The sequence below is a fragment of the Geotrypetes seraphini genome, chromosome 1 (genome assembly GCF_902459505.1).
Source record: "Geotrypetes seraphini chromosome 1, aGeoSer1.1, whole genome shotgun sequence".
Taxonomy (NCBI): domain Eukaryota; kingdom Metazoa; phylum Chordata; class Amphibia; order Gymnophiona; family Dermophiidae; genus Geotrypetes; species Geotrypetes seraphini.
In genome coordinates, this window is record NC_047084.1 from 185,167,671 (window position 1) to 185,181,523 (window position 13,853).

The 13,853-nt window shown below is 44.8% G+C and overlaps 1 protein-coding gene across 3 annotated transcripts in view; it reads left to right on the top strand.

The window, feature by feature from the left end:
• WDR17 (WD repeat domain 17) overlaps positions 1–13,853 on the top strand; it is a 265,042-nt gene that overhangs the window by 213,895 nt on the left and 37,294 nt on the right. For all 3 annotated transcript variants that reach the window (XR_004539282.1, XM_033942775.1, XM_033942784.1), the window contains one exon: positions 3,608–3,747. Coding sequence is in view for 2 of the 3 variants with exons in the window: in XM_033942775.1 (XP_033798666.1) it covers positions 3,608–3,747 (140 nt within the window). In the remaining variant the exon portion in view is untranslated. The remainder of the gene's footprint in view (positions 1–3,607; positions 3,748–13,853) is intronic.

A 13,853-nucleotide genomic window follows, 5' to 3' on the forward strand; every position in this document is an offset into this window, starting at 1 on the left:
CACTCAGGCACTGACAGGAAAGTAAGACTATGAAAGACCCTGTCGCTAAAGTCTGCATAGGAAACAACACGTTTCCCTGCTGTGCATTACACAGAATGCTCATTAGAATACTAATGAGCTCTTTGTAATGCATTAGCATAGGATTCTCGGTGGCTGTTACTGAGGATCGGTAGCAGCCATAGAGAATCCTTTTGTTCCTTGTCAAGAGAGTTTCCTTGCAAGTAAGACTGGTTAAACCAGTCTAGTTTCAAACAAAACTTTTGTGCATCGGGGGCTTGAATCTGCTCCAGTGAGAGCCAGATTCTCTAAGACTGACACGGTAAAAAATGCTGGTTTGAGAGTGATTTTCCTTTTACTGGCGATTCTCAGCACAATAGCATACAAATTATATTCACACTATTTATGTGGAGAATCGCTGGTGAAGTTGAGGAGGAACTGTGCCTAGCGCTTGCTCAGAAGAATAATTGCTAGGTACAGCTCCTCCCTCCTGACAAGGCTGTTCTCTCTGCCCCAATCAACTGAGCTGCAGGTCTCTCCGAGTTCTGTCGGCTCAGCTGATTGACCAGCATGGAGAGCAGCAGCAATTTCAAGTTCCAAATTAATTCTTGCTATACCGCTCATCAAAAAAAAAAAAAGTATGAGCGGTTTACAATAAAATTGAATATATACATAAAAAGACAACTACTGGGAAATGACAGTATATAGAAGGGAGAAGAGGGGGGAAATACAATACAGTGGAACCTCGGTTTGCGAGTAACCCGGTTTGCGAGTGTTTTGCAAGACGCGCAAAACATTTAGCAAACTTTTGTCTCGCAAACCGAGCATGTTCCGATACACGAGCACCTCCCTCCGCTCTAACCTGCATCACACACCCAGAACCGGCATCACAAACACCCCCCCACACACACACAAGAACCACATCGCACCCCCATGCTGAAAGCGGCATCCGCCCGCCCTCCCTCCCAAACATGCTCCTTACCCCATCTGCTGCTTGTGTGAGTGAAAGAAAGCTCCCACCTCTTGCCTGGGCTGGGCCTTGAGCATCTACGCATGCTCAAGGCCTTCTAGATCTCATTCTCTCCAAGAGAACGAGAACCAGAAGGCCTTGAGCATGCGCAGATGCTCAAGGCCCAGCTCAGGCAAGAGGTGGGAGCTTTCTTTCACTCATACAAGCAGCAGATGGGGGGTAAGGAGCATGTTTGGGAGGGTGGGCGGATGACGCTTCCAGCATGGAGGTGCGATGCGGTTCTCGCGGGGGGGCGTTCGCGGAGGGGGGGTTTGTGATGCCGGTTCAGGAGGGTGCGATGCCGGTTAGAGCGGGGGGGAGGGGGTGATGGAGCAGCGCCGGTAGCCTCGGGGGCTGGGAGGGAGGAGGAGGTAGAACAAATCAAAGCGAGTTTCCATTCATTCCTATGGGGAAACTTGCTTTGATATACGAGTAACTTGTTTACAAGCATGCTTCTGGAACGAATTATGCTCGTAAACCAAGGTTCCACTGTATATTAAAAGAGAAAGAGATGATAGAGGGGAGACACAAAAGGAAGGAGGGAATAGTTTCCTTTATGTATGATATTATTATCCTTAAGTTGAAAGGATTTTAGGTTTGTTTTAAATTTGGATATGGAATTTTCATATCTTAGGAAAAGTTTGCCCTCATCGCCTGCCACTGCCCGGCCCCCTCGATACATTACATTACATTAGGGATTTCTATTCCGCCATTACCTTGCGGTTCAAGGCGGATTACAAAAGGTTAATTTAAAAACAGAGTTACAATGATTAGCTAGAGAGGTAAGTTGTAGGTCTTATGAACATTTAGCGGGTTGATGAGGGTGGGGTGGTTTGTAAGAGAGTTAATAGGTGGTCATATTGGAGATTCTTTTGTTATTATTAGTGCAGTAATGGGTAGATCAAATGTCAGTTTTAAAGTTACTAAGAGGTCGTGTTGTTATTGCTGCTTCAGGAATTTCTTGAAAAGTGTGGTTTTTATTTCTTTTCTGAACGTCCTATAGTCTGGGGTGGTCATCAGAAGGTTGGAGATCTGGTTGTCCAGCCTTGCGGCTTGAGTGGCTAAGAGGCCGTCGTGTAGTTTTGTTCTTTTTACTTCCTTGATTGGGGGGGGGGTATGAATGGGGAGTGCGTTTTTCTGTGTCTGGTAGTGGGTGCTTGGATGAGGCGATTGTTCAGGTATGATGGGCTGTCTCCGTGTAGGGTTTTAAATAATATGCAGTAGAATTTGAATTGGATTCTTTCTTGGATTGGGAGCCAATGTGAGTTGATGATACCCTGTACAAGATTGGCAAGATAGATGCCCATTTCTTCCTGCCACTGCCCAGACCTGCCTGGACACTACACACACTCCCTCCTGCCACTAGGGCCCCCCAACCCCCATAACTTTAAGTTGAAGGATGGTAGGAGGGATGTTCACTCCCTACCAGCAGGGCTGCCTCTTCAAAATGGTTGGTCTTCCCCTTTGCGGTTGGTGCATCCTGCTGGCCAAACGTTTAAGACCGCTCCTTATCTCAGGATGCACCAGGAGGGGCTTGATTCCCCTTCCAGGGGAGGGGCCTTATGCACGAAAGCCAATCAGGGCCTTAGGCCCTCAACCAATACATCCCAGGATGCACCAGGAAGGGGAAGGCCTGCCATTTTGAAGAGATGGGCCTGCCGTCAGGAGGAAATGAGCATCCCTTCTGCCATCCTTCAATTTAAAGGTGCAGGAGTTGGGGTTGGCAGGAGTGGGGGACCCCGGCAATGGAAAGGAGTGGGCATCCTTCCTGCCAATTGGTGTTTTTTTGTAAGTACCAGGGATGGGGGGCATCGAACGGCCCTGGGGGAGGATCGATGGGAGGGAGGGTGGAATGGAGGTCTTTTTTTTTTTTATTTGTTGGCAGAAAAGTAAGGCTACGACAGCTCAGACCGTAGTAGTATATCCTACTGGAAAATTTTGCCCATAAAGAAAAGTTTAGAGATTCGCCCGGAGTGCTCATTTTAATATTAATAACCTCATTGTACTACATTTGCATAGTACAATCGGAGGCTGCTAGGAAGCACAGAAAAGACCACGGTGAGCCATTCTGAGAATCGACAGGTAAAATTATTGGACGTTAAACCGGCTAGGACTGATTTAGTTCCATCATTAAATGCACGGTGAGTTTTGAGAATCTCGCCCTGAGTCCTGATCAGTGCTTGTATAAACTGTAAGTGTGTTCAGCAGAGAAATTAGCAGACCACCACACAAGTTAGGAGCAGAAGGAAAGCTTTAATTACACCAAAGAAATAGTAAGTCCAACGTTGTCGCCACATTTTGTCTACAAAAGCTACGTCAGGGCATTGACTAGAGAGGGTTATAAATCAATGCACACTTCCCTCTAGAATTAGCTCTCACTGACAAATTGTGTTCGAGCTGCTCCTGTGAATTTCCAGCATACAGCTGCCAAACTCCAGTGTAAAGCATCAGGCTTAGAATATCTTTGCCGCAACTAATGCCAACCTTCTACTTTTGTCTTCGTGGGGTGTCTGTTTTCTCTGCTGATCTGAGCATTGCCGATCCCTGCTTTCACTTTGATCCTGTTCTCAAATTAAAATCTAATTTCTTTTTCCCATCAAGCTTGCCATTGCAAACCTGATTCGTGGGAATGAGCTGGAGTTGGCAGTCTGCGTGGGTACAGTACTAGGAGAAAGTGCAGCCCAAGCAACACATTATGCCCTAGAGTTACTGGCAAGAAAATGTATGACAGTAACAACATGGTAAGAAAGGAAAATGTTCTGATGGAATGTATTTCATTTATGTCAGAGGTCTGCTGTATAATGCTAGTGTGCTTATAACAGCAAATTCTGACATCACTTTGAAATGCAGGTTTCATGCACTATATAGTATATAATGGAGTTGATATTCAAAAGCATTTATCTGGCTCCCAGATTCTTTATTACAGGAATTGAAATACAATAGAATCTCAGTTAACCAAGACTCTCACTCAACCAGCAAAATAATCGCTGGTGCAAAAAAAATGTCCCCCGAAACACCAGCAGCAGTGGTCCTAAGCCACGAACCCCACCTCCCTCCTGACCCAAAGCACCAATGCTGCAGCATCTTGAACCCCAAATACGCCTTCTCTCCCGCCCCCAAGCCTCAAAGCGCAAAATGTCCCTTGAAGCACCAGCAGCAGTGGTCCTGAGCCACGAACCCTACCTCCCTTCTAACCCGAAGCACCAATGCTGCAGCATCCTGAACCCCAAATCCTCCCTGCCGCTCCAAAGCACCAGCACAACAGCGTCCTGAGCCATAAATCCTCTCTCCCTCCCACCCCATTGCAGCTACGAACCCCACTCCCTCCCATTCTGAAGCACCAGCATGGCAGTGGTCCTAAGTGGCAAAGCCCTCCTCCCTCCCTCAAGCCTCAAAATGGCAGAAGGAGGCAGCCTCAAAACAGACTGCTCTTGGCCAGCCCCAGCAAGGTCTTGATGCGTCAGTTCCAACGCATCAGAGGAAAGGCCTTGCCAGGGCTGGCCGCAGGCAGCCTGCTTTGAGACTGCCTCATGCTGATCGCTGCGCTTCGAGTAAGGAAGAATGATAGGGAGGGAGCGAAGGGGTTCGCAGATCAGGACCGCTGCTTGCTTCTGCCACTTTGGGGCTTGAGGAAGGGAGGGAGGAGGACTTTACGGCTCAGGACCGCTGCCACACTAGTGCTTCGAGAAAGGGAGGGGGAAATTGAGATTGTGTTAGACAAGGTTTCTAACACACTCTCAATTAACCAGAAAACCAGTTATCTGGTATCCACCAATCCCCGTGGGTGCTGGATTCTACTGTATTTATTTGACATTTTAGTTACCAAGTTTCAATTTATTTGATATACCGCAAATACAACCACAGTTAATCTAAGTGGTTTATAATAATATATTAAAAAAGATAAAAATAAAAAAAAAATAAAAACATGGGAAAGAGAACCAATAATCAAAAACATAAATTCAACCAACATCTGAACAAAAGTTGGGTACATGAGGGAAGAATAAGAATGGGTAGGTTACAATAAAAACAAAAGTTAGGGGAAAAGGAAGGAGTGGAACAAGGTAGGGTAAAGGAAAATCATATTTAGTTTAATTTCTGCCCAAGCAGGAAAGGGTATAAACTAGAAGGCCTAATAGGGAAAGCTGATCTATAGTTATGAATGAGAATAGAGAAAGGAATTAAGAACAGAATGCCAAAGAAAAATAGTATGACTTTAATTGTGTCTTGAAAATCACGAAAGGTTTTTTAGTGCGAAGGTAATAGGGTAAGGAATTCCAGAGGGTGGGAGCCCTGACGGAGAAAGAATTCCTGTGAAAATCAAGAAATGATTGTTGAAATGAGGGCATGACTAATAGCTGTTGTTGAGATGGCCCATATTCTCCACAAAGAATATTACGCCCAATTCCAGTTGGCCCAGGCACCTCAGGCCCCACCTGTGGGTGGGGTTTGAGGCACCAAGGTCAATCAGGTCCTAAGGCCTGCCATTCTGAGGATGGCGGGCCTGCCGGACAGACGGGCTTGGGACCCGTCCGGCCGTCCAACTTGTTTATAGGTACGGGGGGGTGTCGGCGGGGGGTCTTGCGGGTTGGCGGGTAGGGGGAGGTGTTCAACGGGCCGATCGGGGGGGTGGTCGGGGGGGCTGCGTCGGGGCAGGAGGGCCTGGGATCCCAGATCTTAGTTGGGGTGGGGGTGGGGGGGGTCGCCTGGGCAGGAGGGGTTGGGCTCCCTCCTGCCCGATCTTGTCGAGGGGGAGGGTTGCCTGGGCAGGAGGGTTTGGGCTCCCTCCTGCCCAGATCATTGTCGGGGGGGAGGGGTTGAGCTCTCTCCTTCCCGATCTTATTGAGGGGGGGATTCGCCGGGCAGGAGGGCTTGGGCTCCCTCCTGCCCAGATTGTTGTCGGGGGGGGTGTTGCCGGGCAGGAGGGGTTGAGCTCCCTCCTGCCCGATCTTATCGAGGGGGGGATTCGCCGGGCAGGAGGGCTTGGGCTCCCTCCTGTCCAGATCGTTGTCGGGGGTAGGGAGGGTCACTGGGGCAGGAGAACTGGGGCTCCCTCCTGCCCAGATTGTTGTCGGGGGGGGGGGGGATTCTGTAACTGGTGTTGTTTTTGACAGACACCGGTTACAGAATCCAGCTTTTAGGCGAAGGACTGGCCCCTCCTTCGTCTAAAAGTCCTTGTTTTGGGCATTTAGGACTTAGGCTTTTATTAGGTTGATTATATGGTGTAAGTTTAGACGTAGTGGAGGTCTGGGCTGAACGTAGAGGCAGGCCATTATCAAAAAAAAACTCCTTTTGGACTTTTTTTTGATAATGGACATTTTCCCTGCTTCTACTTTCAACGTTTATGGCCTTAGGCCAAAAGGGGACTCAGATGTTTTTTTAAATTATGCCTCCCACACAAATATCTTCACGTTCTCCTTTACTTCAATGTTCAACTGATGTCAGTGTTTTTTTGAATTTGCTGACCATTTGGGCATGTGCTAATTGTACCGACACTGACCATCTGAGCTTATGTAAGTTCCAGCCAATATTCAGCTGGGGCCCACCTAAGATACTTATGAGGATGAACTTTGCTTGGGGGAGGGGAGAAAGGGGATTAGAAGGGGGGACATTCTGGGGAAGGGGTCTTGATGTCACAGACTCAGGGGAATTAGAATGAAGTAGCTATGTCACAGGGAGAGAGGATTGGAAGGGGGGGTTATTCTGTGGGAGGGGGTCTTGATGTTTCGGGATCAGAAGGACGGTGCTGTGTTGGAGTAAATTTTACCTTTAAAAGTTACCAAATATAAAGAAGGAAGTTTCAATACAAAATTGGCACCTAAAGCAAGTCTCTTGATTGCAAAGTCTGGACCACAACACTCTCAAAAATCAAATTTTATATCACCCTCAACTTTTTCATACTCAAAGATTCTGAGGAACAATGTATCATGAGGAAAAAGTAGAAATTATAAATAAATACTTCTGTTCAGTGTTCAAGAAATAAAATACCCGAGGACCTCAAACCATGACAAAGGCATATCTGAGAATGGAGTAGATACTGTACCATTCAGAGAAGAAAGTGTTTATGAACAACTTGCAAAGCCATTGGGCCAGATGAGGTATATCCTAGGATACTGAGAGATATCTGAGAGGTTCTGGTGGGTTCTCTAAAGGATGTATTTAACAGATCCTTGTAGATAGGAGAGATCCCAGAGGATTTGAGAAAGGCTGCTGTCGTCATAAAAATGATCATGGAGAAGAGGTGGTAAGGACAAAAACTGACAGAATTCAAAAAGGCATGGAGTAAAAGGATGGATAAAAACAAAACAAATTACTTTCACACTTTAAATAAGACATAGAGAGGTGTAATCTTCATAGGTAGAATCCTGAATAAAGCATAGAGGGAGGTATCTTACATGTTCTACACAGAGTGAGTTCAGCAGATTTGTACTTTTTTTCTACTCCAGAGCAGACAGATATGAGCATTTTTACAAAAAGCAGGCTTGCGCTGGGGTGGAGGGGTGAAGCTTGACTAGTATCCTTCTCCCATCTCCCTTCCTCTGAGAGCTTCCATCCTTCCATCTTCCTTCCCATAAGAACTTGGGCCTTCGGAGACATTGTTGCACTGCCCCCTAGGCCATGGAAGAGTACTCATGCAGATGAAGTTCAGCTGCTGAGTTTCTCTCGTGCATATCGCTTACATCAGGGGTGTCAAAGTCCCTCCTCGAGGGCTGCAATCCAGTTGGGTTTTCAGGATTTCCTCAATGGATATGCATGTGATCTATTAGCATACAATGAAAGCAGTGCATGCAAGTAGATCTCATGCATATTCATTGGGGAAATCCTGAAAACCCGATTGGATTATGGCCTTCGAGGAGGGACTTTGACACCCGTGGCTTACATGGACGCCCGCTCAAAAAGCCACTCCCTTTTTTAGCTGTTATGCTAAAAACTGGCCCAGCAGTGCCACACTCAATTTATCCATGAAGTTGACGGCTCTCTGGACTTGAGGCTTTTCACCCCAAATAATTACCAAGCAGAGGAAGGAGTACACACCAGCTGAGAAATGATCACTGGAATCGCTTCTCAGCCATTTGGCTAAGATCATAAAAAATAACTAAAATAAACACATTCAAACATGGCAAGTAAATCTGCACACAGATGTAGAAGTATTAGAAAAAAAATCCATGAGGCATATTCTGCATGCTTGCTCCATTATGTCCTCCCCCAACAGCTGTTATACTCGTATTCCAGCTGGAATGTCTTTTAGTGAATCAGATGTGCATTTTACTTCTTTGTTGTAAAATTTTAGTATGAAGCCTAGTGACTGAACCATATAAACCATGCTAGTGTTTGGTAGATTTATGCCAATTAGTGGTCATGAAGAAACAAAGTAATACCTGTTGCCAGAGAGTGGACTCTGGTTAAACTAAAAAAACTTTGAAATCCATTGACAGATATATCAAATGGTGAAATATGTGATCACACTTGGTTTCATTTTATCCTTCTTTCAAATCAGTGGAGTGTTTGGGTGCCTTTCATACTGCCCCACCCCTTTCCCCTTAGATCAGAGACATACACACATAAGTTGGACAGAATTCCATGAGCCATACTCTGCATGCTATCCCTACTTGTTCTCTCCTGCTCTGCTATTGGTTGTTTCTCTTCTGCTTTGTTTCTACATACAAAGATAGTTACTAATTTTGAAATGCATAAAAAAAAAAAAACTTAAGATGAAATACTACTGCACTCATTATTACTTTAACTTTCTTTTAGCTTTCCATCTATGGGATACAGGTATCTTTCTGTTTGTTTGGCGATATATTAAATTAAGGGGCCTCTTTACTAAAGTTCATTAAAAATGTACATTAGTTTGTGTTATTGCAACAAGGTAACTTGCTATTCAATAAAAGATATAAAGTCTCTAGAAGGTAATATGGGAAAATTCAGGCTGCTGGGGGACACAGGTACTCTGGATCTACAAACCTTTTTCAGAAAGGTCATATGGTGGTTTAAAAATGAAATAGCATTTATATCTCCCTTCTTGACTAACCTTTTTTTGCTGCAGGTAAAAATAGTTTCTCCAAGGACAAGCAGACATAATATTCTCATGTGGGTGACATCATCCACAGAAGCTAGTACATACACTACCAAGTGCACTGTCACTTTCAATTTTTTAGGCAGTACCCATATTACGTGCATGCCAATGACTTCCTGCCCAGCATCAGTTTGTGGGACTATCAGTTCTTTATTTTCCACAGAGCTGAGAAGCTGTGTCTTCAGTTTTCTCTTCCGTGCATCAAACTTTTCAAATTTGTATGCTTTCCCATCTTTATTTTTCAGTTTTTCTCTTAATTATTTGGTTTTATCATGTTCCAATATTCTTCCAGATTTTGGTTTAATTTTGTCAACTTTTCGATTTTGGGCCTTCGGGCCACCTCAAGCAATTTTTCTTACTCAGTAGCATTAATTGTTTTCAGAATACTTTCTACTTGAGCTCCCTGGGCCATTGAGCCTTTTGATTTAGCGTCGGCCATTTTCCCCTCCATATCAAAGGCGATAATAAAAAATTCTGTTGAAGTAATCAGACCATCTCAGGCTCTGACCCATATAATTGGTGTGTCTGGGTCCTGGCCAAGGGGACATAATTGTACTTTCTATCTCTGTATGCAAAAGAGGTCACTCAAAGCCCATAGACTTCAATTCAAAACTTTTCAGTACCAAGTCAGCATCAACATCTAGCATGGTGGGGGACTAAAACCCAACACTCGGCCTCCTATAACCTCAGTATCAGCATTAGCGCTGAGTGCATCGACACCTTATCTACTGTAGAGCATCAGGCATCAAGCTCCTTTCAGATGCAGGACTTTACATCTTCTTAATTGATGCCTTCAGAATCGAAAGATGTAACATGTAAGAAAGATAAGAAGCACAAACGTTATTCACCTTCTAGGCATGCAACTGCATCCTCCCAGGTACCAACTTCCTCGACACATAGTAAGCGTCAACACAATGATGACTGGTCTGCTTTTATCCAGATGATATCGCTTCATAGGAATGCCTCCACATCGAGATCTTCCATGCCACACCAACTGGCACAGCATACAACTTCCATGCCGAAGTCATTTCTGGTAGTGACACTGTCTCTCCAGGACAAGATCCAGACAATGCTCAGACAAGAGCTTTCAGGGCTACTGCAATTGCAGCTTTCATAGGCTTTAAAGGCTTCCATATCTGACTCAGCCTAGCCTGAGAATACATCAGAACATTGATCAAGGACGAGGTCAAACATCAGAGTCGGCACAGACTCACTCAATGCATGCATCGCCATCAATAGAGGAGTTATCTCCTGCTTCAGAACATCAACCTCTACCTCAACGCACCTCTATGCACTGTCAAACCTCCTCTCGATGCACACTCCCTGACTCACCTAGTAGTTTGAAGAGTCTGACTCAGATATCTCCAACTACTCAGATGAGGACTTGCCAGAGTGCTCAGCAGAAGAATCCTACGGTATACCTTCTGATTCTTCTCCTCATCCTCAACAATGCACATCTCCACCAGAAAATAAATATTTTACTGACTTCATAAGACAGATGGGACAGGCTCGGCCCATCAAGATGGAAACAAATCTTAATCTGAACTTTTTGAACTCCTTGACTTTTGAAACACCACCAAATGAATTCATTAAAGTACCTTTATACAAATTCATGAAAGATACTTTATTTAAAAACTGGGAGATTCCTTTATCAATCCAGGTAGCTCCTAGAAAGATAGACACATTGTACAGAATTCAAATGTGTCCAGGATTTGACAGAACTCAACTTCAACACTATTCATTAGCTGTGAATTCTGCACTCAAGTGGTCAAGCAGCTCACAATCTTATGCTTCTGTTCCTCCAGGCAGAGAAGCCAGAATATTGGACTCTTGGCAAGCACATTTTCCAGGCATCTATGCACCTTAACAGAATTATGGACCATCAGTTTTATGTGTCCATTTACTTCAAATCTTTACTGAAACAATTGTCAAAATTTGAGGACTTGTTCCCCCCAGACAATTTAAAACAATCTCAAACATTACCTAAGAACTGGTTTACTACTAGAAAGTTCATAGCTAGAGCAGCTTTTGATGTTTCTTCCCAAATGTCTGCAGTAGCAATTGCAATGCACCATTTGGCCTGGCTTCGAGTTTCTGATCTGGAAATTTCAAGAATGCCTTTCCAATGTGCTTTGTAAGAGGGACAACTTATTTGGAGATAAAAATTTAAGAGGATTCAGATAAGATTTAAAAAACACACAGATTCTATGAAAGCTTTATCTAAATCACAAACCTCTCAATATTCTTCATCATCTAGAAGATATTCTGCCTCATCCAGACATTCCTATTATTATAACACCATAAGATGCTACAATCAGCCTTCATAATCTTCTAGGTCTGCACCTCGGTGGTCTCATGAAACACAACAAAGATACAAAAATCACAACCTCAATCTCTTTTCAAGAGAGCATTGCCAACATTCCCATTGGGGCAGATTAATTTATTTTCACCAACATTACCTAAGAACTGTACTCTTATAACAGATCAGTGGGTACTTCGAGTTGTCGCCCTGAGCTATGCCCTACACCTACTCAAAAAATCCTTCAAACCACCCACCAAAAGAATCTCTCTTCAACTCCCTCTAAAAGATTCTCGTTCAACAAGAACTCTCAGCCCTTCTCCAGCTAAACGCAACAGAACCTGTACCTTTGCAGGAGAGAAGCCAGGGATTCTACTCCAAGTATTTCCTAATACCAAAGAAAACCATAGGCTTTTCACCTATTCTAGACCTCCAGGGCCTTAACAAATATTTGCTGAAGGAGAAGTTCCACATGGTCTCTCTGGGCAGTCTTCTAACTCCTGAAAAAAAAGGCATCTGGCTGTGCTTTCTAGATCTCAAAGAGGCCTACACTCACATCTTCGTCCTACCTGCTTACAGAAAATATTGTCGCTTTTGAGTTGAATCTCAACACTTTCAGTAAAAAGTCTTACCCTTCAGACTAGTGGTAGTGGTGGCAGCTCATGGAGGTTTCAGGTAATTCCCTACATGGGTGAGTGGTTGATCAAAGCATCATCATTGCAAGTAGCTCAGCATGCCATGACTTCAACAGTTCTTCTACTGGTGCTCCTCAGGTTTGCTGTCAACTTCCAAAAGTCATATCTGCACCCAACTTAGATTCTGGAGTTCTTAGGAACTCTCTTAGACACTACACAAGGTTGAGCATTTCTTCCAGTGCAGAAAGTCAACAATCTGATTCACCTGTATCAAACAGTCCCCACCCTTTCATCCATTACTGCACATCAGATGCTATGGCTTCTTGGTCAAATGGAGGGGCATTTTTGAAAGAATATCTAAGTCTAACTTTGGATATTTTGAGAAAATCGGGTGTAGAAATTGTCCATTATCAAACCTGCAAGACATCTAATTTTTTTTTTTTTTTAATGACCCAGTTATATGTATTGTCCAGCTGGATATCTAATTTTTTGTCCAAATTGAAAATGTCCAAAACAAGCCATTTGCTTGTCGGAGAAGCAAGTATTTTTAATGGACTGGCCACATAAACATGCTAGCAGAGCAGTGGGACATTCTAGGGGGGCACTACTTTGAACTTCACATTAAGGGTGTCAGGTATACATCTCACTATAACTCCCATACATTACATGGTGAGCCCTACAAAAGCTGCTTTACCCCCCTGTCTACCACGCCAATAGCTCTTATACTCAGGTGTCACCTATATGGCAGTATAGTGGTTTTCAGAGGACTTACACTTTCTACCAGTAGTATACTAGTTAGGGTGGCATATGAGCCTGGGTCCCCTTCTCTGTAGACCACTGCATCGCCCACCAGACTACTCCAGAGACCTGTTTGCAGTTGTATTAGGCTAACCATAGTATCTGCAGCTGTCATAGATATTTGTACAGTTTCATGAATAGGCACCAGCTCTGTGGGTGCTGTGAGTGCCCAAGCACCTGCAATATTTTGGGGACCTCATGTGACCAGGATCAGCATGCAGTCCGGGCATCTCTTCCCTTTCTGTCCCTCTCCCTCCCTTCCTCTCACCTTCCTGGTCTCCTTTCAGTCTTCTTTTATGGAGGGGCCCTGGCATGGCAGCCATTCTCACAAGCTGCCTGCATTGCCCTGAAGCTTTCCCTCTACTGCAATCTCCCCCTCCCACCCCCCAACATAACATCCTGTTTCCAACTGGGTGGATCATGGCAGAAGAAAGCTTTAGAGCAGCACTGGCAGCTTGTGAGAATGGCCGTCGCACCAGGGCCCCTCCAAAAAAGAAGATTGAAAGGAGACCAGGAAGGTGAGGGGAAAGGAGGGAGAGAGAAGGGGAAGAGATACCCGGATGCAGGACCCTTTAGAGCTCTTTTAAGTTAGCACAGGAGTGGGGGCGGGGAGGGATGATTGCAGGGGAAAATGCAGATGGGGGTGGAGGGAAGGAGAAAGAGATGCCAGGCCATGAGAGAGAGGAGAAGGAGAGGAGAAAGATGTCAGACCATGGGAGGGGGAGAGGGAGGAGATGGTGCACAGGGATGGAGGGAAAAGGGAGAGAGGGAAGAGATAGTGCATAGGGATTTGGGGGAAGGAGAGAGAGAGGGAGTAGATGGTGCACAAGAATGGAGGAAGAGATAACTACGTGGCATAAATGCGCATAAGTCGAGTCTCATTTGAAAGGAAGCTCTGGAATAAGAGGGCATAGTATGAAGTTAAGGGGTGATAGACTCAGGAGTAATCTAAGGTAATACTTTTTTACAGAAAGGGTGATAGATGAGTGGAACAGTCTCCCAGAAGAGGTGATGGAGACAGAGACTGTGTCTAAATTCAAG